This window comes from Mustela nivalis, assembly GCF_964662115.1.
Source record: "Mustela nivalis genome assembly, chromosome: 9".
NCBI classification, from domain to species: Eukaryota; Metazoa; Chordata; class Mammalia; order Carnivora; family Mustelidae; genus Mustela; species Mustela nivalis.
Genome location: NC_139028.1, coordinates 31,497,381 through 31,524,539, shown reverse-complemented (window position 1 = coordinate 31,524,539; position 27,159 = coordinate 31,497,381). Strand labels below are relative to the sequence as shown.

At 37.2% G+C, this 27,159-nt stretch overlaps 1 protein-coding gene across 7 annotated transcripts in view; it reads left to right on the top strand.

Moving 5' to 3' along the window:
- Positions 1-27,159, top strand: part of ARHGAP32 (Rho GTPase activating protein 32) — a gene marked incomplete at its 5' end in the record, with an annotated part of 299,813 nt that overhangs the window by 264,333 nt on the left and 8,321 nt on the right. For all 7 annotated transcript variants that reach the window (XM_082683941.1, XM_082683944.1, XM_082683940.1 and 4 more), the window contains 9 exons: positions 2,595-2,697; positions 4,548-4,692; positions 5,344-5,426; positions 13,022-13,129; positions 13,414-13,559; positions 14,139-14,334; positions 21,147-21,292; positions 23,731-23,802; positions 25,647-26,525. In XM_082683941.1, coding sequence (XP_082540067.1) covers positions 2,595-2,697; positions 4,548-4,692; positions 5,344-5,426; positions 13,022-13,129; positions 13,414-13,559; positions 14,139-14,334; positions 21,147-21,292; positions 23,731-23,802; positions 25,647-26,525 — 1,878 coding nt within the window. The remainder of the gene's footprint in view (positions 1-2,594; positions 2,698-4,547; positions 4,693-5,343; positions 5,427-13,021; positions 13,130-13,413; positions 13,560-14,138; positions 14,335-21,146; positions 21,293-23,730; positions 23,803-25,646; positions 26,526-27,159) is intronic.

Here is a 27,159-nt window from a genome sequence, read left to right as displayed (position 1 = left end):
TATGTTTGCAGAACTTTAGCCATATTATCAGGGAAAGACTTCCAACTCCCTGCATTTTTTAAGTTTGCCTACCTGTTTGGGAGACTATAAGCAGGTATGAATTTAATTTCACATGTTTGTGAGAGCCCCAAGAGAATAATCTATACTTTTTAATGGATGGTAGCTTATTTTTGTAAAGATTATGTAATGTATACTAGGAGAGCCTGATAATACAAAAAGAAAACCCTGTATTCTGAAGGACTTTATGTAGCAGGGTGAGTTAGCATGCTAATACAGAATGAGAAGTATCTTTTCAGAAAAAAATTAAAGCTCTGTGTGCCTTTCTTTCTTTGAGTCATTAAGTTAGTTACCCCAGTAGTCTCTAAATATATTTGCTTCGAAGTAGGTGATAGAAATTTTCCAGGTTCCAATTCATTTTATTTTACTCGTAGTTTGTAAGGATAGAAACCTAAGGCACTGAGGTTATCATTGATGGAACAGTATTAGAAGCAGGACTCAAGTTCATGTAAGATATTTTATATTTTACATAACAGTTTGATGTAGAGATTGCTCATAATATCAAAATGAGTCCAAAACACATACTTGGCAACTCTGCCTGCCCTTCAGCTCCCCCAACTAAACTCAGTGCCTTTCTTGTTACTAAAACTCTTGGACATCTTTAGAGGTAGAAAGCACACAGTTGAAAATGAGTACAGTTTCTCACGAAAACTCAGATTTACTCTGCTGACTTGGTCCTATAACTTTGTTGGGTTCACAAAGGCACTTATAAATTAATTCATTTGTTAATTTTGTACATTGTTTCAAGACATGCTCCTGGATTTTGAATACACAAAGATGGATGAAGCATGGTTTTTCTCCTTAAAAGCATGACAAATAAAGAGTAATAGTTGGATAAACAAGCAAGTAATATTTCAAAATAGCATAGTTCTTTGGGCTCCTAGAACGTAGTGCAGCTCCGTCTCCTTGGAGATATTCACAGAAGGCTTGCTTAAGAGCTGCAGTTCATTGAGGTTTTCAACAATAGCCAGGTGTTTTTTACAAGAAGGTGATAGTAGGAAGAGAGACCAGGGAGAGGAAATTGTTTTTTCTCTACCAGACTTATAAAATGACTGGTTTGTACGGCAAAAGATGAGACTTCAGTTGCCCTGGAGCTGTGAAATATGGAAATATGGTAACAATAAGTAAATGCAACTGTGACGGACCTTATACTTTAGGCAGTATTTTGCCATGGTTAAAAATCAGCTTTCTCCTTGGACTGCTTGAGTTAGAATCTCATTTCTGCCATTGTTTCCTGCTTGCCCTTAGGTAAAACTTCGTTAAGATTCAGTTTCCTCTCTATATGATGGGGATAATGATAGAGCTTTCTTTTCCTGTGAATTTCTGTGAGAATTAAATGGGAGCATCTATTGTAAAAAAATTAGCTTGGCACATATTACATGCTCAGTAATATAGTTGATTTCAAAGCTACGGAGTATACATTTTAAATGTAAATTGTAGGATCTGACAGAATTTAAAAGATAGAATGCCGGAAGAACAGCAAAAGGCAGGAGAACCAAGAAAAAGTCTGTTATAATAATAAAGTGGTATTATATGTGATAACTAAAATACATTAGTTAAATTAACTTACTAAAATATCTGAATTGCTTCATTTCCCAATCTGAATGTTTTATCCCTTGTGTAGTACTTTTCTGTAGACCAAATAATGTTCTCCAAAGCTTCTTTCCAGGGATTTTAGCTAACACTCTCAAATGAAGATAGTAATTAAATCTGGTAAATTCATCATTCTGCATTATAAGACAAAGTTCAGATTTCAGCTACTGTACAGTTTTGAATGATTATAAAAAATTGTTAATTTTATACCTCAGTCTTTTCTAGACTATAGGCCTGGAACGGCTGTCCATTTGTGTCAGGTACTCAGTGAGGTGACCAGAGAGAGGACCCTTCTTTTCTTTCTACTTATTGATGAGCTCATAGTATTTAATGTAAAGCAATTTTAATATAAGGATAGGCAGGAAATCAAAAGATTCCTTCTACTTGAAGTTGCTTTGACCTTTGCCTTATGTCAGTGTTTGGTTTATTGGATAACATTTAAAATTAGCATTAGCTATGAAAAGATGGAAGAAACTTTTCAAAGTGAGAAATTGGAGCACTTCTAGGCAATTATAGTGTTGGAATAAGCATTAACTTTGTATATCCATTTTCTATGTATGAAATTCAGCTGAAAAGCTATATATATATTTAAGTCTGGCATGGTTTAGGACAGAACAGTTCATCTTAGTGCTGTAACATAACCTAAGCAAGACTGCTGTTGAAGACCTTCGAGAGATTATCCTAATAACATACAGATTCTTTTACTTATCTAAATGTAATGGGAGAGAGCCCGTCTTGATATTCAGGAACCAGTTGTCTAGTTTAGATGTGAAGATAAGTAAATATGTCCTCATCACTTTTTGTAATAGGTTCATCTCTGCCCCTTATAATTTTAATATGCAGATTTTGTTTTGCTTGGGAACACTAAGACATCCTAATTTTTTTGTGACTTGCTGAGATGGGATACTCCTGGTGTAATCCATGTCTTTAAAAATTCTCTTCAGTGCCCCAGGTTCTTCAGAGCTGCACAGCATTCATCGAGAGATATGGCATTGTGGATGGAATATATCGTCTCTCCGGCGTTGCCTCTAATATCCAGAGACTACGGTAAAACCTCATTTGGCATTTTCTTTTTCATTCCTACTGTAATTTATTAAAATGAAATGATTTTTAAAAATTAGTCACATTGATAACCATAATTTTCAGTAATACAGTTTAGGTAAAGTAGGAAATCATATCCATAGGGTTCTCTGTAAATGTTTTCCTGGATCCCGTTTCTCATCTGTTGTATTTGAAAACCATGTCCCCTTAACATCTTCAGTACTTGTATTTTGCCTCACTGCAGTATTTGAAGATTTACTAAATTTTGAAGTTTGAATCCATGAAGACCATGAGAAATGAAAATTTACCCTATAATAAGTTATTCCTTAATTCTTAATTAAAATCAACAAGTGAAGCATTCTGTTGAACCACCCTGGTAACCCATGAATAAATCTCACTTGATCAGGGTGAATGACTTTTAATGTCCTGTCAGATTCATTTTACTCATGTTTTATTGAGACTGTTTGCTTCTGTATTCATCAGGGATATTGGCCTATACTTGTCTATTTTAGTGGATTTTTTTCCTCTGGTTTTAGAATCAGAATAATGCTGGCCTCATAGAATGAGTTTGGAAGTTTTCCTTCCTTTTCTGTTTTTTGGAATAGTTTGAGAAGAATAAGTATTAATTCTTCCTTACATGTTTTTAGATTTCACCCTTGAAGCCATCTCGTCATGGACTTTCTTTGTTGGGAGATTTTTGATTACTGAATCAATTTCATTGCTAGTTATCAGACTGTCAAGTTTTCTGTTTTTTCCTGTTTCAGTTTTGGTAGTTTATGCCTCTAGGAATTTATCCATTTTTCCAGGTTGTCCAAATTATTGGCATATAGTTTTTCATAATATTCTCATAATTATTTGCATTTCTACAGTGAAACTTCTTCTTATCTCCTTTGACCCCAGTGCTGTAGTGTATGCTCAAGTGTGTATGTCTTACGTATGCTACATCCTCTCCCTTTCTCAGAGACAAAAATAGTGGTCTCCTTTAGATAAGCAATAGATATTTTATTTTTGCTTAGTCTCCCAGTTTCTAGTCTATCCTCAATATGTTATTATCCTTTATTTTTCACTGTGGTGCATGGTAATTGCCATTATTCCACACAGATTTTAGTATTCTAATTGACCACAGAGGTCATCTCTATTTTCAGGAATGCATGTTTGGAAAATACTTAAGTTGATTCTTGTGCTAAAGACAATGTCAGCCTTAAGTTTCAGATACAGCAGATCTCATATTCATTCACCTTGTCCACATATACTAATCCTCTAGGTTGTTAAGAAGACCCAGGCCTATAGATGAACGTTAATTAACCTCCTGGAGAATGAGCCTCACCTGCCTTAGTATTCCAAATAGAACTTTCATTTCACTCACTTTACACTATAGATTTTGCTGGCTAGTAAATTTTAGTTAGCTAGAAGTTGCTTTATATTATTTCTGGCTCCTTTACCTTTCTTCAGTAAAGTATTTCTGAACTATACTTCTTGTACGTGAGGGATTTCTTTACAGAGTTGCTCATGGACCAGCTGCTATTCAGCCCTAGTTTGCAGAATTGCTAGAATTTTGTATATTCGAACCGTTAGAAATTAGGAATTGTATTTTCAGTTTTCAGATCTGTGTTAAGAGCTGCTCATCTGTATGCATTTCAGAGATTGTTGTCCATTTTAATTTGAGAGCTGTGCCCATAATTCGTACTTAGAAAAATACGTGTCTTATGACCAGACATCCAGTTACTGCTGAAGTCCAAATAGAGTTTATGTAAAATATAATCACTTGAATAAAACATTAACTTTGGTTTCTGTTTTAAGCCCTATATTTGCTTTTTCTTCAATAAAATAATTTTGTTTTGTCTCTCATCTGTTAGCCATGAATTTGACTCTGAACATGTCCCCGACCTGACAAAAGAACCGTATGTTCAGGACATCCATTCTGTGGGCTCCCTCTGTAAGCTGTATTTTCGAGAGCTTCCAAACCCTCTGCTCACCTACCAGCTGTATGAGAAATTTTCTGTGAGTAAAGTCATTTTTAATCGAATTCTCTTTGGAGTTTTGCTCTGATGATTTTTTTTTTTTAAAGATTTTATTTATTTATCAGAGAGAGAGGGGGAGAGAGCGAGCACAGGCAGACAGAGAGGCAGGCAGAGGCAGAGGGAGAAGCAGGCTCCCTGCCGAGCAAGGAGCCCGATGTGGGACTCGATCCCAGGACGCTGGGATCATGACCTGAGCTGACGGCAGCCGCTTAACCCACTGAGCCACCCAGGCGTCCCGTGCTCTGATGATTTTATTCAAAGTGTATAAGCATTGTTTACATGAGTAAGAAATAGTTCTGTGACTAAAATGTGTCCTTTAAAGAAAACAAAAAAGCAGTTATTGCTAGCTAGTCCATAGTCTTCAATGTTTTCACATTTTCTTTCTTTTAGTTTCTAACTTTGATCCACTAATCTTATCACTGTTGGCATTGGTTACCATAAAGTTTTTAAAAAGTTATCTTTCAATAGATTTCAATGTCCACATAGTATGGAAACAAAGTTTACTTTCTTGATACTCTGTGTTTCCTTGTTGTTCAGCATCAAAGAGTTGAGTGGAACTGAATTGTAAGTGAAGAACTTTCATTTTTACCAACAAAGACTACTGGTTTATTTCACATTGTGATTGTTGCAGGATGCTGTTTCAGCAGCAACAGATGAAGAAAGACTGATAAAAATTCATGATGTCATCCAGCAGCTCCCTCCTCCACACTACAGGTATATCATTGTTCTAAGGTATCACCCAAAAGTACAATTCATTTGATGTGAAGAGTGTTTTTTTTTTCCCTTTGGGTTTTTAACTATTTAAATTTCCGTGGAGTTCTATATAAACTTCCATTTGTTCAAACATTATGTTTATTTGTCATTGTATCCCAGGGAGTAGTGTTTGGCATCTGATAGGCACTTAATAAATGTTGAATTAATGAAATAATAAATGAACAAATGGATAGTTGACTAAACCTGGTTTTGTTGTTTTCTTTGTCTTGTGAGTCACTGAGAAATATTGGGGTGTGTGATCACATGTGTGAATATTTGACTTGTGATTGCTTGAGTCCAAAATATAGACAAAGTACTGGATTCCTGTTTACTGGATTCCTCTTTTCTTTTTCAAAAGATGTCCAAACTACATAGAACCACAGCCTCTAATAGGTGTCTCAGAATTCTTCCTCAGGAGACTCTCAGATGATCAACAGACCTGTTTTGGGGGTGTTTTGTAGGTTTTGTTCTTATTCATTGGTTTTGTTGTAGCTCCTTTTTTTTTTTTTAAGATTTTATTTATTTATTTGACAGAGATCACAAGTAGGCAGAGGCAGGCAGAGAGAGAGAGGGAAGCAGGCTCCCCGCTGAGCTTAATCCCAGGACCCTGATATCATGACCTGAGACAAAGGCAGAGACTTTAACCCACTAAGCCACCCAGGCACCCCATGTTGTTGCTACTTTTTAAGACTTAGTTTAATTTGTATATTAGTTTGGACTCTCAGAAATATTTTTGCTCATATCTGAAAAGACCAGAATAAAATTGAAGATGACTGCCATTTAGTGAGAGAAAGAAAACAGTACAAACCATAGATGATGATATGCAAAAGGCAAAGGTAAAATTTTAAAATTTCAGTTACTGATAGAAAATTAAATGCAGTAGATGTTTTAGTAATATACAAATTAAACAATTTGGTGCTTTCTTTTTCAAAATGACTATATATACATATATATATATATATATATATATATATATATATATATATATATATATTTTAAAACTCAGCACTAATTCAACACTAAAATTTTTTTTAATTTAGTTAAGTAATCTCTACACCCAACATGGGGCTCAAACTCATAATCCTGAGATCAAGAGTCATACACTCTTCTGACTGAGCCAGCCACATACTCCTAAAGTTTTAATCAACATTAAAGATCTCTTTTTTTTTAAGTCCACACTATAGCTGTAAATCATGACGATCAAGAGCCAAAAGGTAACTTAGCATTGACTCATTGTGCCATTAATGTAGGTCTTAAGAGAAATGTGAGGAAATTAAAGAAGTTCTTAAGGACCCACTGAAGAGTGAAAAAAATACAACACAAAAGAGCTTTTGTGAAGGAAGCTCAAGAAATTCAGGTATTCAGGTATTCAGTCCTGAAAAAGAAGGTTTGAGGAGACAAATGTAATAATGCACAGTTATTGAACAATATTTTAAGGAGGAAAAGGACTTTTTAAATTATCAGAAAAAGAAACCTACTGCAATATAACAAATATTAGCTTTGATACATCTGAATTTGAATTTGCAACTTTATCATTTCCTTCATGACCTCTCCAAGCATTAATCTCTGTATCTGTGAAAAGAATACTAATAATACCTTCGTAAGAACATATTTTTTATGTTAAAATGTGTGAATAAGTCTGGTCCTTAGTATTTTGTTTTTAATACAAAGCATAGCAAGACATTATTAGAATTAAGCCAAGACTTCTTGACTTGGTGGTTTTAATAGGAGGTACCATGTAAATATGTCTTTTTTCTCTAACTTAAGAAAAAAAAGACCAATATAACATATATGTACATAATTTTATAAAAGTCAAATGGTCTGCTTTGTTGCCAGTGAAAAATAGCAGTTTCCTGCCTCACAGCTCCCCTTTCTGATGTCTCCTTAGCTGTTTCTGAATAACATGCTTATGTTTTTATTTCTTGATTTTTCATTTTTAGATGTTATTTTTACCTTCCTTTTAAGTAAATGAAATTTAGATTTCTTTACCCACCCGCCTTAATACTGCACAGACACACGTTTCCCCTTCTCTTGTCTTCATAGTCTGGTCTTGTCAACATTTGGAGTTAAATCAGTATTCACTGTGTTGTCATAACTTTGTTAACTGTTATTTACGTACTGTTATTTATGTACTAGACTTCTATTTCCTTTCCAGGTTAGCTTTGTGTGTGTTTGTGGAGCATTTGCCCATGTTTGGTTTGCTAAGTTTCTGTTCATCACTAATTTATCCCTGAAACTCTCTCACAGGACTATGTATGTTCTCCCAGAACTTTGTGTGTGTGTGTGTGTGTGTGTGTGTGTGTGTGTGTGTCCCAAGGAAACACCCCTCCTGGAGCCTTTTATCCCACTACTCAGTCCCTTAGTCCAGGCTGAATGCTCTTTAGAACTATAACACCTTCAGGGTGCCTGGGTGGCTCAGTGGGTTAAAGCCTCTGCCTTCAGCTCAGGTCATGATCCCAGGATCGTGGGATCAAGCCCCGCATCCGGCTCTCTGCTCAGCGGGGAGCCTGCTCCTCTTCCTCTCTCTGCCTGCTTCTCTACCTACTTGTGGTCTCTGTCAAATAAATAAATAAAATATTAAAAAAAAAAACTATAACACCTTCAACTCTTCCCCCTCATTTTGAAAGTTCTCTTCATTGCCTCCTGCATGAGTTGGATCCTTCTTTTTGGGGTGCCCTTGTCTGTCCTCCCTGCTGTGTAGTAGACATCTTCAGTAGCTTTCTGAGGAGAGCTATAAGGGAAGTAAATGTTTTGAGACATTGATATGGAAATGCTCTTATTCAACTCTTGCATTAGATTGATAACTATGGAATTTGAGTCTGTAAATAATTTTTCCCATGATTTTGGTAGTATCACACCACTGTCATCTAAGCAGATATGCTGCAGTGATATCTGATTCTAGTCTGCCAGTTCTTAATATGACGCATTTTGTTTTGTCTGTATCCTTTCTGGATGCTTTTACATTTAGAACATACCTAGTTTTCAGTTTTCACATTGACTTGTCTTGGAGTGGGTTCTTTTTCTTTCTTTGCTGGGGGCACTTGTTGGGGCTTTTCCATCAGGGAACTTACAAACATTTTTCTTGCTATTATTTCCTCAATAGTTCTCATGGCAACTTAAACCCAACCCTTTTCTCTATTCTCTTTCTAGATTTATTGTAGTTCTTGAACCAGTTCTTTCATTTCTTACCTTCTCTTTGTCAGTGTCCATGTACATTTTATTTATTTATTTGACAGGGAAATCACAAGTACACAGAGAAGCAGGCAGAGAGAGAGAGGAGGGGAAGCAGGCTCCCTGCTGAGCAGAGAGCCCGATGTGGGACTCGATCCCAGGACCCTGAGATCATGACCTGAGCCAAAGTCAGAGGCTTAACCCACTTAGCCACTCATGCCCCCAGGCCATTTCTTGATTTAAAAGAAAATGATTTCCAAGAACACCCATTCTTATTCTTCTGAATGCTTCTACTTTATAGCATCCTTCTCTTACCTCATGGATATGATCTGTTCTCTCTATGAGAATATTACTAGTAATTGTAGGTTTTGTTTTAAATTGTTTTCTGCTTATCATAGAATTTGTTCCTTCCTCATTTGGCGACTCATCTTTATCAAGACTGCAAAATATTCAACAGATTTCATGGAAGCGAGAAATAAAAATTCTTTTTTTTAAAGTCATATTTTATAAGTGCAATAGCATTTAACTTCATTGTGAATTAAAATAATCTTGCATACACAGATTAACACTTAAAATTGGCTTTAGATAAGCTTAGAATTTAAATCATATTTAGTCAAAATGGTTTCAGGAGAGAAACCTATAGGCAAAACAACTTATAGTGCCTTAGACACCAATCAGGACATTTTACAGAGGGAACCAAGACTATTGGTTAATATTGTGAGTGAATTAAGAGAACTTCAGTAAGAAGAGATATATATGGAGAGAGTGTAAATGCATGTGTATGTGTATGTGTGTGTGTGTATATGTAATAGAGAGTATATATGTGTATATATCTTGTATGTATATGTTTCTCATATGGTAAAGTACATACATCTCCTATATATTTTATATTTTATATAAACAAATCTCCTAACATATGTTTTACTTATATCTCTTTTCCCCTGTTGTGTAGTACATTTATGTTACCTAATATATAGTGTCTGTGTGTTAGGTATTATAATGTAGGAACTTTGGAGCCAAATTATCTGTATGAGCTATGTGACCTTGTGACCTTAGGCAAGTCCCTTTGCCTCTTGGCCTCAGTTTCATTGTTTTTAAAATAGAGACTACTGGTACTTTTCTGTTAGGATTATTATGAATATCAAAAGAATAGCTCTTAGAGCAAGGCCTGTTCTGTAAGTGCTTTTCATATGAGTTAATCACCCCTTTTACTATTGTTATGTATATCTATGCTTTTACTTTTTTTGTTTTATCTATAGTGTGAATGTATAAATGTCTGTGTGTATATATACTTACATACATATATATCTCCTATAGAAGCAAGAAAATATTTTTTTAATCATGTCTAAATACAGTATTGATAGCATTTAACTTCATTATGAATTAAAATAACCTTGCATAAACATTGGCTTTCAGAAAGCTTCAGTATATATTGATACATATAACTTTTCTGTTATATTACAGTTATCTTCTTTAACTACATTCATATTTTTCCTACATCATATATATTCTCCCTTATTATATAAATATAGATATTTCTCTATAATATATAGATATTTCCTTTACTAATTATGTATGTAGCTTCCTTACTACTTATCTATTTAATCTTGAACATTATATACCTTTGCCTGTTATTTATTATATATTGTATATCCTACTATATGTTCTTTATATATATTTATGTAGATATATATAGTATTGCCTACTTTCTGTATAATCCCTCTAAAACACAAGCTCCTTGAGGTCATGAATTTTTTTCTTGTTCATTACCTTATTCTCAGAATAGAACCTTGCACATAGTAAATGTTCAATAATATATATTGCATATACATTTTATATATCTTATGCATCATACACTTGATAGCTTGCTGATATTATCTTCCGTATTCCTAATATATGTTACCTACAGCACATGCCCACATGTTTTATATATATTGTTTCCTATAAATGTATCTCCTACTCTGTATTATATAAAACTCATTTTGATGTATCTCCTGCTCTATGTTTTTATATCCTAGTTTCTTCTACATAATTTGAGTGTTAATCTTCTTTAATATATCTCTTTCCATCCCAACTTTTAAGATATTAATATTCACATTTCCTAGTTCCTCAGATATTCTTGAAAAAACATGATTTTTAATAGTGTTCTCTTATGTGAATGGGCTATATGTTATTTAACCTTTCCCTAATTTGCTTGTTTGTTTTGTTTCTTAAACCCCACATATGAGCGAAATCATATATTACTTGTCTTTCTCTGACTTATTTCACCTAGACTTTACTCTTTAGCTCCATCCATATTGTTGCAAATGGCAAGATTTTATTCTTTTTATAGATGAATAGTATTCCATTGAATGTGTACACCACCTCTTCTTTGTTCATCCACTGATGGACACTCGGGCTGCTTCCGTAGTTTGGCTCTGGTAAATGATGCTGTAATAAACATAGGGGTACAGGTATCCCTTTGAATTAGTGCTTTTGTATTTTGGGGCAAATAGCCAGTAGTTTCATTATTGGACTGTCAGGTAGGTAGCTCTATTTTTAACTTTTTGAGGAACCTCCATACTCTTATCCACAGTGGCGGCACCAGTTTGCATTCTGTGGTGGGTTATTTTCCTCTCTCAGTTTTGAACATTACTCTGAAGACCATCCATTTACATGAATCTTTTTGGAAATCTAGATTTTTTTTTTTTGAATGAAGACCTGAAAATTCAATTCTTAGAAGTCAAAAGGTCCTAAATTTTTTCCCCAATATACAGCAATTTCCAAATTGTATTCTATGAAGATTTTTGCAGCTTGTACTCTGCTGACTATTAAAATGCTCATTTCATGGGACTCCGACTAAAATTCCCCATGAGCTTTTAAAAAACATTTTACAAACAGATAATGTGAATAAAATGCTATCTTTGGTTGTTTTGATTCTCATTTCTTCTAAAACATATTTCTGAAGTACTTAAATATCTCCCTTCCTTCATCTACCCCCCGACTCAAAATAATAAAATTTTACATTTCCTAAACCCATTTCTCAAGCTTCCCACCTTACCATTGTCTCCAGACCAGCCTCATTTCTGTCTGTCTGTCTGTCTTTTGTATCTGCATATGTATAGGAGGTACCAACAAGTACCGTTTATACTGCAGAGCAGTTGCAGTAGAGGATACTGAATGAGAGACTGGGAAGCCAAGCTGACCTTGATTTGAGACAGAACCTGAGCACGCCTCGCCTTTCTCCTCCATAGTCTGGGAGGTGGTAGCACTGGGCAGGTCAGGCTGCTGTGGGAATTCACTGAGATTCCTGCAGAAAGCCTCTTGAGCAGTGCTGCTAGCTGCTGTCTTCCTTTTCTTCTCAGATTCACCATGGGCTCATTTTGGTCTTTGAGGCTCATATGCTGACCGCAATTGAACTTTCATAACTGTTGCAAATAACTGTCTCAAATTTCTGTTCCCTATACATTGTCTTTAATAGTTTCAATCCCTGTACAAGTAGGTGGGGACATTTTGAGAGAAGCAGGAGCTGCTAGGTAATACCTCTTTGTGTTTATCTGATTTAACTTGCGTTTAAGCTGATCATGCCATCTTTCCAAAAATGTTCTGCCCTGTTACTTAATATCCACCCCCATATATAAGTGTATAAGTGTATATGTGTATATGTGTATATGTATATATATGTGTATACATGTGTATATGTATGTGTGTATATGTATATGTATATACGTGTATGTATAAATATGTGTATATGTGTATATATGTATGTGTATGTATAAATATGTATGCATGTGTATATGTGTGTATGTGTATATATGTGTATATGTATATATGTATATATAGTTGCTCAACTCTTCTCTCCCCTTGGTGCCCACTGCAATTTTTCTTTTAATCTTTTAGGCCTATGAAATACTGTTTCCTTTTATTAAAAAAAAGTTTAAATCCTCTTCTATTAGTGTAGCTGCTACAAGTAGAATAACATAACTTCATGATATCATTTGTTTAGGAACTAGTTTTATGGAAGATTTACTTCACTGGTATTTTGAAACTAGATGTCTGACAGCCAGGAGCAAATATTTCTAAAGATTTTTAAAAACTAAGGCCGTTTTCTTGGAACCAGTCCTGTCAGAAGTGTTAATTTCTTACTGTGTCTACCTTAGATTTTTTTTTCTTATACTCTGGAGATGTGATTACTATGTATAGAATATAGGATTCATAATATTCTCCTGACACTTCTGTGGCAATCATATTCAGACCTAAGAAGCAACAAAAAATTCTGTTGGAGTTTGTATGGTTTCCTTTTCTATTTTTCTGTTGAAATCTTAAAAATTAATTAGTAGGGCTTTTATGCCCTATACTGCTACATACTGTTTATTTTCATTAATATGTTACATTGCATTTTCCAGAACGCTGGAGTTCCTGATGAGACACTTGTCTCTTCTAGCTGATTATTGTTCCATCACAAATATGCATGCAAAAAACCTAGCAATTGTTTGGGCTCCAAACCTGCTAAGGTAAGTTGCATTTGACTTACGACCTTAAGTAGAACTAGTCATCTTAAATCAAAGTCTAATTTGTCAGTGTTCCTTGAGGACAGTTTTTAAAAGTAAAATTCATCTGCTGTTTTTATGAGCATCTCCCTGAAAGAGGCAAGTGGGGCTTAGCCAAAGTATTAAAGTATGCTTTCTTCCTCTGGTCTGTTTGTGGTTTACACATTAAAAATAATAATAATAATAATAATGCCCTTTAAAGCTGCTGTCTTTGGGATTCTCTGATGGTTATGTTGGTTCTCCCACAGATCAAAACAGATAGAATCTGCCTGCTTCAGTGGAACAGCAGCTTTCATGGAAGTGAGAATTCAGTCTGTAGTGGTTGAATTCATCCTGAATCATGTAGACGTCCTCTTCAGTGGGAAAATCAGTGCCGTCATTCAGGACGGGGCAGGTATGGCCCTCACAGATTTTGTTTATGAGGAACAGGGATAAACTTCCAAAGGCATGGAAAACTGCATTTCTCATCTCAGTTGAATAAATCTGTCTTTGGTAGAAAGCAGGTAATTTATGTCCACTTCTCAAAATGCATGGTGTAACAGTTACTTTGTGGGTGGGTGTTCAGTATTTAATGAATACTGCATTAGCCTTATTATGATCTAAGGTTATGACACATTAAAAAGTACCCCGTGCCACCTATTATTGATGCATATAAAGTTATATAATATGGAACAGTGAAAGAAAAAAATTTTTTCCAAATCTGAGATATCTGAGTGATACCAGGCCTTGCTTGGTATCTTTTAAGAAAGGAAAATAGTTATTACCTAAGGAATTTATATTTATATATGTGTCATTGTTAACATCCTGGTGTGTATCCTTCTTTTCCTCATCCATTATAAACCCCTGTTGTTTTTGCCATTTAAATAAAAGAGCAGAGATACGTAGACAGATGGAGATTGATGTACGCACACTCACATTTTTTACCTATGCCAAAAATTTTGACTCTTTTCATCGCTTTTCTTTCTGTCCAAAGCTTCTCTTTCAAGACCCAAGTCATTGCTGGTTTCCTCTCCGTCCACCAAGCTGCTAACATTGGAGGAAGCCCAGGCACGAACACAAGCTCAGGTCAACTCTCCAATTGTGACTGAAAATAAATATATCGAAGTCGGAGAAGGACCTGCTGCACTTCAGGGGAAGTTTCATACCATAATTGAGTTCCCACTTGAAAGGTAAAATTCATTAAATCCTCTTCAGTGATATGATTTTCATAGTCCAGTGTTCTGTTCTTTTTTTAACACGGTTGTGTTCTAATATTACTATATTGATTTTGGGCTAGTCCCAGAAAAACTCATTCATTATAGGTGATAATTAATAGGGAATGATACAAATGATTTTCAAAAAAGCATTATAGCAGCATGTCATTTTTTAAAAAGACTTTATTTATTTATTTGACAGACAGAGATCACAAGTAGGCAGAGAGGTAGGCAGAGAGAGAGGAGGAAGCAGGCTCCTTGCTGAGCGGAGAGCCCGATGCGGGGCTCAATCCCAGGACCCCCGGATCATGACCTGAGCTGAAAGCAGAGGCTTAACCCACTGAGCCACCCAGGTGCCCCGCAGCATGTCATTTTTAAAGAAGATGAAATTTATTATAGAGGGCAAATTGTTGGGAAAAATAATACACTTCCACCATATAGGATGTGCTTTTCTCTCTGACATATGTTGTCTAGAAATTTATTTACAAATAAGCTGGGGGCATCTAGGTGGCTCATTTGGTTAAACATCTGACTTCAACTCAGGTCATAATCTCAGGGTCCTGGGATCAAGTCCTGTGTTAGGCTCCACACTCATCTGGGAGTCTGCTTGTCCCTCTACCTCTCCCTTGCTCATACTTTCTCTTTCTCTCTCATTCAAAGAAAAAAGAAATGGATTGGAATAACTTACTCAGGAAATAAAGAATGGATAATGACTCGTTTGACATTGGCTCCATATTAAGCTTAGAATAGACCAATACTTCTCATAGTGCTATCTCCCAACCAGCATCAAGAGATGAATGAAAACTATTCCCGTGTGTATGTGTCTACCACATCTTTATGCATTCATCTCTCTCTTTTTTTTTAAAGATTTTATTTATTTACTTGACTGAGATCACAAGCAGGCAGAGAGAGAGGGGAAAGCAGTCTCCCTGCTGAGCAGAGAGCCCAGTGCAGGCCTCGATCCCAGGACTGTGGGATCATGACCTGAGCCGAAGGCAGAGGCTTTAACCCACTGAGACACCCAGGCGCCCCTATGCATTCCTCTCTTGATGAACACTTAGGTTGCTTCCGTAGCTTGGCTATTTTAAATAAAGCTACAGTGAATGTATACTTTTCAAATTAATGTTTTTGCCTTGTTTGGATAAATACCAAGAAGTGGAACTATTGGATCATATCATAGTTCTGTTTTTTAATGTTTTGAGGAACCTCCACACTATTTTCCCTAGTGGCTGCACCAATTTATATTCCCACCAGCAGCACACGGGGGTTTCCTTTTCTCCACTGCCTTACCAACACTTGTCATTTCTTCTCTTTTTCATTTTAGCCATTCTGACTGCTATGAGGTGGCATCTCATTGCGGTTTTAATTTGCTTTTCCATGATGATAACTGATGCTGAGCCTCTTTTCATGTGTCTTTTGGCCATCTGGATATCTTTTTTGGGAAAATGTCTGTTAAGGTCCTCTGCTTCAATCAGAGCATCTTTTTGATGTTGAATTGTGTGAGTTTTTATATATTTTGGATATTAATCCTTTATTGGATATGTCTTTTGCAAATATCTTATCCCATTCAGTAGGTTATATTTTGTTTCATATATGGCTTTGTTGTACAAGTTTTTGTTTGATGTAGTCTCAATTGCTTATTTTTGCTTTTCATGCCCTTGCCTGAGGAAACAGATTCAGAAGAACATTGCTAAGGCCTATGTCTGAGAATTACTTCATATATTTTCTTTTAGGAGTTTTGTGGTTTCAGTCCTTACATTTAGGTCTTTATTCTGAGTTTATCTTGTGCATGGTATAACAGAGTGGTCTAGTTTCTGTGTTTTACATGTAGCTGTCCAGTTTCTCCAACACGTTTGTTCAAGAAACTGTCTTTTCCTTGTTGCATGTTTTTGCCACCTTTGTCATAGATGAATTGACCATAGAAGCATAAGTTTATTTCTGGGGTGTCTTTTGTTCTATTAAACCATGTTTCTTTTGGTGCCAGTACTATACAGTTTCATCTATAGCGTGGTTCGACATCTGGGAGTGTCATACCTCCATCTTTGTTCTTTCTCAAGATTGCTGTGGCTGTTCAGGGTCTTTTTTGGTTCCTTACAAAGTTTAGGATTTTTTTTTCTAGTTCTATGAAAAATACCATACATACTGTGATAGGGATTGCACTGAATCTGTAGATTGCTCTAGGTAGTGTGGACATTTTAACAGTATTAATTCTTTTAATCATAAACATGGTGTACCTTTCCCTTTATTTGTATCATCTTTAATTTCTTTCACTAATGACTTACAGTTTCCAGGATACAGGTGTTTCAGGTCCTTGGTAAATTTATTCCTAGATACTTTATTCTTTTTGATGCAGTTGTAAATGGGATTGTTTTCTTAATTTGTTTTTCTGCCAGTTGTGTTAGTACAGTAAAAAATGCAAAATATTTCTGTATATTAATTTTGTGTCTGCAACTCTATATTCGTTCTTTAGTTCTACTAGTTTTTTGGTGGAATCTAGGATTTTCTATATATAGTATCATGTTATCTACAAATAGTGACAGCTTTACTTCTTCTTTGCCAATTCAGATGCCTACTATTTCTTTTTTCTTTTTCTTTCTTTCTTTTTATTTTTTTGTCTGATTGCTGTAGTTAGCACTTCAGTACTATGTTCAAAGAAGGTGGCAAGAGTGCATCCTTGTCTTGTTCTGATCTTAGAGGACAAGCTTTCACCCTTTTACCATTGACTGTGATGTTATCTGTGTGTTTGCTGTATATGGCCTTTATTATGAAGAGGTATGTTCCCTCTCAACCCACTTTCTTGAGAGTTTTTATTGTGAACAGATATTGAATTTTGTCAAGTGCTTTTTCTCATCTGTTGAGATGTTCCTATGACTTTTATTCTTCGTTTTGTTAATGTGGTGGACCATGCTGATTGATTTGCAAATATTGAACCATCCTCCCATCCCTGAAATAAATCTCACTTGATCTTGGTAAATGATCCTTTTAATGTGTTGTTGAACTCAATTTGCTAATATTTTATTGAGGGTTTTGCTTCCATGGTCATCAGAAATATTGGTCTGTAGTTTTCTTTGTTTTATAGTATCTTCGTTTGGTTTTAGCGTCCAGGTAATGCTGGCCTCGAAGAATAGATTTGGAAACATTGCTTCCTTATTTATTTTTTTGGAATAGTTTGAGAACGATAGGTATTAGGTATTTCTTGATATTTTTGATCAAAGATATATTCTTTAATGTAAATGGAGTTAAAGTCCCTTACTGTTGTATTACTGTCAGTTTCTCCCTTTGTGTTTGTTAATATTTGCTTATAGGTGCTCCTTTGATGCATAGCTGTTTATAGTTGTTACAGCATGTAGTTGGATTGGTTCTTTTTTATTATGTAATACCCGCCTTGTCTCTTGTTATCTCTTGTTACAGTCTTTGTTTTAAAGTCTGTTTTGTCTGATGTAGGTGTTGCTACCCCAACTTTTTTTTTTTTTTTTTTTTTTGGCTTCCATTTGCATGGGCTATCTTTTTCCATTCTTTCACTTTAAGTCTGCGTGTGTTTTACATGTGAAGTGCCTGTCTTGTAGGTCATGTTGTTTTATCCAATCACCCTATGACTTTTGATTGGAGCATTTAGTCTATTTACGTTTAAAGCAGTTATTGGTAAGTATGCACTATTACCATTTACTGTTTCCTGGTTATTTTTGTAGTTCTGTTTCTTTGTTCTTCTCTTGCTCTTTTTTCTTGTGATTTAATGACTTTCTTTAGTGTTATGCTTGGATTCTTTTCTCTTCTGTGTGTGTGTAGTTATTACAGGATTGTAATAACTGAGGTTCATAAATAATATTCTATGTATATAGCAGTTTATATTGAGTTGATGGTCACTTAAGTTCAAACACATTCTAAAAACACTGTGTTTTTACTCTCTTCTCTCCGTTTTATGTATATGGCATCATATCTTACTTCTTTTTATTTGTGAGTCCCTTTAGTGAGTTTTCAGATATAGTTGATTTTACTCTTTTCTTTTAACCTTCATACTAGTTTTATTTTTTTTAAGATTTTATTTATTTATTTGAGAGCATGAAAGGAGAGCATACAAGCAGGGGAGAGGTAGAGCAGGAGGGAGAAACAGACTCCCCACTGAGCAGGGAGCCTGATAGGGGACTTGATCCCAGGATCCTGGGATCATGACCTGAGCCAAAGGTAAATGATTAACTGACTGAGCCACCCAGACACCCCATCTTAGCTTTATAAATGATTGGTCTACTATCTTTGTTTGCTTTTACCCATGATATTTTTTCCTTTAATAATTTCTGTTCTAGTTATGGCCTTTTCTACTCAAAAAAGTCTCTTTATCATTTCTTGTGTGGCCAGTTTAGTGATGAATTCTTAGAACTTTTGTTTGTCTGGGAAACCTTATCTCTCCTTTGGTTCTGAATGATAGCGTTGCCAGGTAGAATATTTTTGGCCGTAGATTTTTTCCTTTTAGCACTTTGAATATATCATTTCACTTCTTTATGTCCTGCAAAGTGTCTGCTAAAAAACAGGTGATAGCCTTTTGGGGTTTTCCTGGTATGTAACTATTTGTTTTTCTCTTGCTGCTTTTAAAATTCTCTATTTTTAATTTTTCATGTTTTAATTATTATTTGTCTTGAGGTGGACCACCCTGGGTTCATCTTTTGGGGGGCTTTTTATGCTTCCTGGACCACCTCAATATCTATTTTATTCCCTGGGTTAGGGAAGTTTTCAGCTATTATTTCTTCAAATAAGTTTTCTGCCCCTTACCCTTTTTTTCCTTTTGGGACTCCCATAATGCAAATGTTAGCATGCTCGATGTTTCCCAGAGGGCCCTTTACCAACCATCATTTCTTAACGTTCTTTTTTTCTTTATTTATTTTTGGCTTAGGTGCTTTCTACTCCCCTGTCCTTCAGATTGCTTATCCATTCTTCCGCATATTCTGATCTGTTGATTCCCTCTAGTGTATTTTTCACTTCAGTTACTGTTTTTCAGCTCTGTTGATTCTTTTGAAATTTTTTTATCTCTTTGTTGAAGCTCTCACTGAGTCCATCCGTTCTCCTTTGAAGTCCCGTGAGTGTCTTTGACCATTACTTTGAACACGCAAATTGCTTATCAGGCAAATTGTCTATCTCTGTTTTGTTTAGTTCGTTTTCTGAAGCTTTGTTCTGTTACCTCATTTGGAACATATTCCTCCATCTCTTCATTTTTCTTTCTGTGTATTAGGTAGTCAGCTATGTCTCCTGGTCTTAAAGTGGTGGCTTTTTTAGAGGAAGGTTTTGTGGGGCCCAGTAGCACAGTCCCTCCTGGTCATCAGAACCAGGTGCTCCTGGGGTGTGCCCTGTGTGGGCTGTGTGTGCTCTCCTGTCGTAACTGGGTTGGACTGCTGTGGGTGTGCTGGTGGGTGGGTATGGCTCTCAGTCCCGCTGCCTGCAGTGACCAGCCATGGCCACTCTGGGCACACTGGTGGGCATAGCTGGACTTGAGTGCAGTCATCTGAGAGACCTGGCTTTGGCTGCTGCAGGGTTGCTGGTGGGTGGGGCCAGCCCTCACTGCATGGTGTGCTGGTGTGCTGGTGTGCTGCTGGGCAGGGCTGCCACCTTCCCTCCCTGGGGCAGGAGTTGCCTTGAATGGGCTCCATCCTGACCAAGGCTGCCTACTAGTGTGGCAGGGGCGCTTGCAGGGACAGGTGGGCTGCGTGGGGCTGGTCTGAGGGGAACCCTGGCATGGGGCAAATGGTGCTAGCAAGGTAGATAGATGGTGTCAGAACTGGCTCCTGCCAGTGTTGGGGCAGCTTGGCTGAAGGAAGGCAAGAAAGTTGATGCCTACCACCATATCCATGATTTCTTCAAAAATTTATAGTGTAGCAGTCAAGAGAGCAGGTATTTGGATATGTATATAACTGGGTTCCAACCCTGACTCCATCATTTACTAGTTTTATAACATTAAGGAAGTTACTTAGACTTAGTGTCATAATTTCCTTGGCTATAGCCTAAGAATAATAGTACTTAGCTTGTCAGTTATTTTTATTTTAAATGAGCTACTACATAAGACATCACAGTGCCTGGCATTCAATTTATGTTAGTTACTATTTGTAATACTTTTCTTCTTTTTTGGTTTAATTCTGTTCACTCATACACAAAACTGTTTTCTTTAACTCTTTTATTTTGGAGTTTTAATAATTCCTACTTCTAAATATTTCTTATTCTTATTTCACTGATTGTGAGGTTAGATCTAAATATAAAAATTTGTATAAAAATTATCTTTGTGACTAGCTATTAATACTCAAATCTATACATTTTATTACCGTGTCATGCTTTAGCTATACAGTTCAGCTGTGCTGTGTAGACTGTGCTGTACACACACACACACACACACACGCTACGTGTATGCACATATGCAGTGGCTGTGCATGCTACACACATGACACAGCAGATATGTGCTATATACACGACACAAATGGATGTATGCTATGTACATGACAAAGCGATATGCATGCTACATACATGACACAGTGGACATGTGCTATATACATGACACAGCGGTTGTGTGCTACATGCATGGCATAAGGGGATGTGTGCTACGTACATGACACGGTGGATGTGTGCTACATACATGACAGAAAAGATATTTGTGCTACATGTTTGCACCCATGAAGTGGATGTGTGATACACAGGTACTGTTCCAGCTGTGCCCTCTCTAGGCTGTTGGGTTCTTTCCATCATTTGTTCATTTCCTCTAAATAAAGACAGCCCCTTGGATATCTTAATACAGACTACTTTCTCTCTCTTAGGAGGAGGCCTCAAAATAAAATGAAAAAATCTCCCGTGGGCAGCTGGCGTTCCTTTTTCAACTTGGGGAAATCATCGTCTGTTTCTAAGCGGAAGCTGCAGCGGAACGAGAGTGAGCCTTCCGAGATGAAAGCCATGGCTCTGAAAGGTTGGTGCTCCCTGCTGTTCTGTGCTACGCTGTCAGAGCAGCTGGCGTGGCCACTCCACACCCCTCCTCTTGGCCGGCTGTCGTCACGCTGCGCACAGGTGCCCAGTATGTCGTGATGGTGTGTGTCAGCACAATGTGTCCACAGCCATGGTGCTGGCCACTAGTTGTCTTCTTCTACCAGTTCTTCATCCCCACACGCAGACATAAATATGCAGGGAATATGTGGAAGTGCCTAGTTTCTTGTGGAAATTGCAGATTATATAGAGTGTGGATGTGATTGAAATTCATAACGTGGTTGTGTGCTATTAATAAAAAAATGACTGCTATGGTGTTTTATTTTTATTAATCTGTATTTCTATATATTTGAAATGTGACAAAACCATGTTTTAACATGCCTTTTAAGTTTTTAACTCTTATAACCAAGGAATCGATCTTTTTTATGGGATAACTCATTGGTGAGAGTATCTTACTGGATCAAATAAATCTATTACTGTTGTTGCAAATACTACTTTTAAAAAATAATTTAAAAACTATGATATTAACAGCTTCTGAAGCTAGGAAGGACAATAGTACCTGAATGTTAGAAATATAATGTTTAATTCATTTAGTTCATCATTCATTCAGTTTGCAATCATGTACTAAACATGTGCTAAATATTTAGATAGCAGCCTCTCAGATAGAAGAGGCTGCCTTCAGAGACCTACTTGGGAAACTGCGTAAGAAAATAAATTTCATGCAGAATCATACCAATTGAAATAGGTATTTGTGTGAGGCATTTACAGTAGGACTTGTCAGTTCCTAAGGGGAAGAGGGCTAGTGGTTAGAAATCTACCCTGTGACTTGGGTTTTGAAATATAAGTAAGGATTCATGTGATCACCAACTGAGAAATGCATTTCAGGAAATGGGAGCACAGTGTGTGCTAAGTGTGTGAAGCAGGGAACGTGGCTGGGTAGATCATGGTTCAGAGAGAGGTCATCAGGGGCCTCCAGTGCTTGCCAAAGAGTTTTGGTTTTGTCCTGTCTTCCTTTGGGGGTTATCCTGTGGCTTTAATATGTGTAACATGGTTCCGTGTAGGGTATAGAGAGAGGACTTCAGCAGCAGTACAGGGAATGTATGAGGAGAGATAAGCCTGGACACTGGACAGTAACTGTCCAGTTACAGGTGGTGTTACAGGTGGATAAGAGATAGTTACAGGAGGACAACCAAGAAACAGTGAGTGTCTGGGGTACACAGTGGCAGTAGACGTGGGAAATAGATTTGAGAGATACTAGGAAGTAGAATCTACAAGGCTATGTGACCAAATGATTGTGAAGGATGAGAAAAAAAGAGGAGCAAAGATAATTTTCAGGTTCTGATTAAATGATTAAGGAGGTGGCAGTGCCGTTATTCATGTAGGGAGTGACAGTTAGGAGAAAAGAAGTGATGTGTTTATTGTGGACATAGTGGGTTGGACATGCCCAAGAGGTGATCAGTAGTATGGGTCTGGAATTCAATAAAGGAGTTTATTATAACGGGAAATACAGATTTGTAAGTCGTCAACAAACCCTAAAGATATATTTTATGGGAGAGCCTGTTGAGTGAGAGGAGCAGGTTAAAAACTGGATCTGGGGAAAAGCGGTTTTGGAAAGACCAGAAAAGTTAGAGTAGTCATGAAAGTAAGAAGAAATGATTAAAAGGGTAGGCAAAGAACAAAAGAGATGAGCACTGTCCCCCAAAATAATGGAGGAGGGGCTTAAAGAGAAAAGCATCACCAGTGTTGAGTAGTGCTGGGAGGCCAATGAGAATATTTAACAAATAAGATTGAACATACATAATTAAGGCACTGTGTTAGGTTCCTAGGACTTCCAGAACAGAGTGCTCCAAATTGGGTGCTTAAACAACTTAAAACAACCAATTTATTTCCTCACAGTTCTGTAGGCTAAAAGTCTGAAATCAAGGTGTCAGCAAGGCCATTTTCCTTCCAAAGGGTCCAGGAAAGAATCCTTCCTTGCCTCTTCCAGCTCCTGGTGGCTCCTGGCATTCCTTGGCTTGTGGTGGCATCACCCCAGTTTCTGCTTCCATCTTTACTTGGCCTGCTTCTCCATCTCTCTGGGTCCTCTCTACTGAAAAGGACACCCTGAGTGGATTTAGGGCTCACCGTAAATCTAGTGTGATACCATCCTAAGCCATCATGCTGGCCTTTAGAAAATAAAAAAGGAAGATGTTTTAAAATTCATCTCTATTCTCAAGTTGATAATCCTTCAGAAAAGGGATTTTTCACACCGGAAACCATGTGAAAACAATACAGCGCTTTATTCAATATGCTGCTTAAATTGAATATGTATAGATAATCACCCTTGGAAATTTAAATATGTGTAGAGAAGAATGCTGTTCCTTTCTCTACATATGTAGCAGTAGCAGTGGATAAAACCTCACACTGTTTGGTTTAATTCTTCAGGTGGCAGGGCAGAAGGAACACTCCGTTCAGCTAAAAGTGAAGAATCCCTTACTTCTCTCCATGCAGTCGATGGTAAGACTAAAAACATCAGTTGTTTTATTTCGTATTTCATAAAAGAACACAACAATCGAGTATATTTGATAAATACATATATAAATAGGCTACAGACTACCATTCCTAGACAATAATCATATCTATTTCATACTTTCCATTGATGTCTTCTTATGGTACCAGGCTGTAATCTCTTCACTGTTGACATGATTGCTATTCAGTGTACCTAAAAATAGGTAACCACTTACATTTATTAAAGCCCAGTGGAAAATGATGCTGTTAGTATTTCTTTTAGATTTCATGAAAGCAAAATTTTACAAAGTATAAGATTAAGCAGTTTTGATATTCACATCAGTCTTTTGTCTTGTAAATCACTTAACCTAGACATTAAATTTCATAGACGAGATTGATTATAGGGGGCCCTCATTATCTGAAGATGGGATCCTCTGTACAAGGAGAAGAAAACTTAGACGTGAATCCTCTTAAAAAGAGGACCAACATTTTAGTAAAGGATATAAAAAGGTTTGATTGCAACTTGACAAACAAAACTAAAAATTATGAAAATAAGGGTTTTTTTAGCCCTTAATTAACAAAAGTTGGGGTATAGTTGTAATTATGTACTAATTTTAGAATGAACAAAGGATTACTTCAATTGGAAGGAGATCTGGCTTTTTTGACAAAACCTTGTCATAATAGTAAATACAACATCCTTCACTTTATGTTGGCTTATGCAGCAGGATTGTAAAAAAGGCCTTTTCTACAAAAATAACCCGAGAGCTAAACTGATTTCCCACGGCCTTTTCTTCATCTGTTGATATTGGGATCATTTTTTCTCTTGAGGTACCCTGGGGTGTCATCATCCTGGTCGACTTTCTCATCTTCATTTATTAACTCTTCTAACTGCCAGGTCCTCGGCGACCGACAGCTCTGCTTATTTCAAGAAATCCTCACACATCCCTTTAGTGAGGTGTCTGACATCTTAAGGGTTTTCCGAGATTTTCCATTTCACTACAGTTAAGAGACTGGTTCACAGATACAATGAAGTGGGCTGGATAGATGCCAGGATTAAGCAGAAAACAACGTTTTAGTAGAGATTAATTGTATAAGTAGTCAACACATTAGTGAACGTGTTTGTGTTAAGGCAATTTCTGCCTCTGTAGAGCACATTTTCACCATGGTGATTCTAACGGTTGAAATAGAATGCTGAGCTCAAAGACCTGTGTTGCCAGCGGATGTGTAGCAATATCATAAAATTGTGATTGAAGGTTCTGCCTGAGAGACTTAAAGCCTATTCTTATTAGAGAAAAAAAAAAAAAAAAAAGAAATTGTTCTAAGTATCTGAAAAGAATCCTATAGCAAGTATATGTAAATGTTTTATGGAATTGTAGAGAATTTTTTAGTTGACATATTTACTTTTCAGAAGTGTAGGGAGGATTTTTCCCCACCCCAAAAACAAAAACAAAACCCTTTTGCTGTGAGATATCCAAAGTACTATTGAAAGTGGTTAGTTCTATCCTAGAAGTCATGCATGAGATCAGTCATAAAATAAGACAAAAAGAAAGCAATCTTGCCCAAAGTCGCAGTGTTGGACTAGTAATAGAATCCAAGAGTTCTGAGTCTTTTTTCCTGTTGAAACCATCAAAGGCTGCATTCTCCCCCTGATGATATCAGATGTCTTTGTTACTTAGCATTTGGCTCAGAAGTCCCATCCGTTTGCCCCAAGAGACAGTTTCTGGAAAGAAGATGAGAAGTAACATTTCCTTACGCTATCGTTGTGCCCTCCTGCTGTCCTAAGTAGGTGACTTTTCATGGTATTGTGTGTTATGTGTCTTAGGCATTCATACTCTGATACCCGTTTTTGCCAGGTGATTCCAAGCTGTTCCGACCCAGAAGACCCAGGTCCAGCAGTGATGCACTGAGTGCCTCTTTTAACGGAGAAATGCTGGGGAACCGCTGTAATTCCTATGATAACCTGCCCCATGACAATGAGAGCGAGGACGAGGTAGGGCCGCTGCACATTCCCGCTCTGATGTCTCCTCATGCGGCTGAGGATGTTGACTTGAGCCCGCCGGACATTGGCGTGGCCAGCCTGGATTTCGACCCAATGTCATTTCAGTGCAGCCCCCCTAAGCCCGAATCAGAATGTCTGGAGAGCGGGGCTTCCTTTCTAGATTCATTAGGATACTCCCAGGAGAAAATAAGCTCCAACAAAAAGGATACGGAAGCAGGCGGTAGCCAGTCTCAGACGCCAGGAAGCACTGCAAGTTCTGAAGCCGTCTCTCCTCTTCAGGAGAAACTGAGTCCATTCTTTACCCTGGACTTGAGCCCAACGGAAGAGAAATCATCCAAGCCATCCTCATTCACCGAAAAGGTCGTCTACGCTTTTTCTCCAAAGATTGGACGGAAATTAAGCAAATCACCTTCTATAAACATATCTGAGCCAATTTCAGTGACTCTTCCCGCCCGGGTATCAGAAGTCATCGGGACCGTGTCAAATACGGCAGCTCCAAGTGCATCTTCTCCAACCTGGAGCAAAAGTGTGGAAGACAGTGAGGCCATAAATAGATCCCCCACCCAGGTAGTAAAGATGAAAACCAGTGAGAGAGACGCCCAAGGAGCATGTGAATGTGAAGTCCAGCCCCTAGAGCAGGGGGCTGCTGCAGAAGTAGAGTCGCCAGGGAAAGAGGAGCAGGTCGTCGCGAGCAGTCAGAGTAAGGCTGTACCTTCTGGACAGACTCAGACAGGTACCATTTGTTTTCCTCCATTCTTTCCTTAAGCTAAGAGGGATCTCCAGCCCTGTGTGCCATCTGTGCCTTTTAAGAGAGAAATTTACTCCACAGCTAGCCTTTAATCAAAGAGAATGTTTTTCTGGGTGGTGCTGATGGCTCAAAGCCCTAAGTTAAAGTCAATCAAACAGAAATTCCCCAAAGGGCCAGTGGTCCTGCTTCAGACCTTCATAATGTCCCCTTTTGTCTTTGGACAGTCAGAATTCCTGGATAACTTTTGCACAACTTCGTAGCTCTTGATTTTATTTTCTAATAAAAGATATTATAGCCTTACAAGTTAACCAGCCAGCCTACACCATCAGATGTAAAAACTATCTTTAATAACAATCTGCAGGCACTTGAAGCTTGTTTTCTAAGCAGTCTTTTCTGAGCCAGATGAGGGACCTGCTTTTTCCCCCCCATCTCTGTAGCAATTCAAGAGGAAATTGCAATCTTTAAGCACTTGGTTTCAGTTTTCCTTCTGAACCAGATGTGTTTTCTCCAGCATTTGCATGTGGGACAGAAGATCATGGATTGCCGTTTTGAAAAATGGAAGGCACCTACTTTTTAGTGATCAAATGGGGAGAGTTTGGCTTTCCGTATAGGATAACAC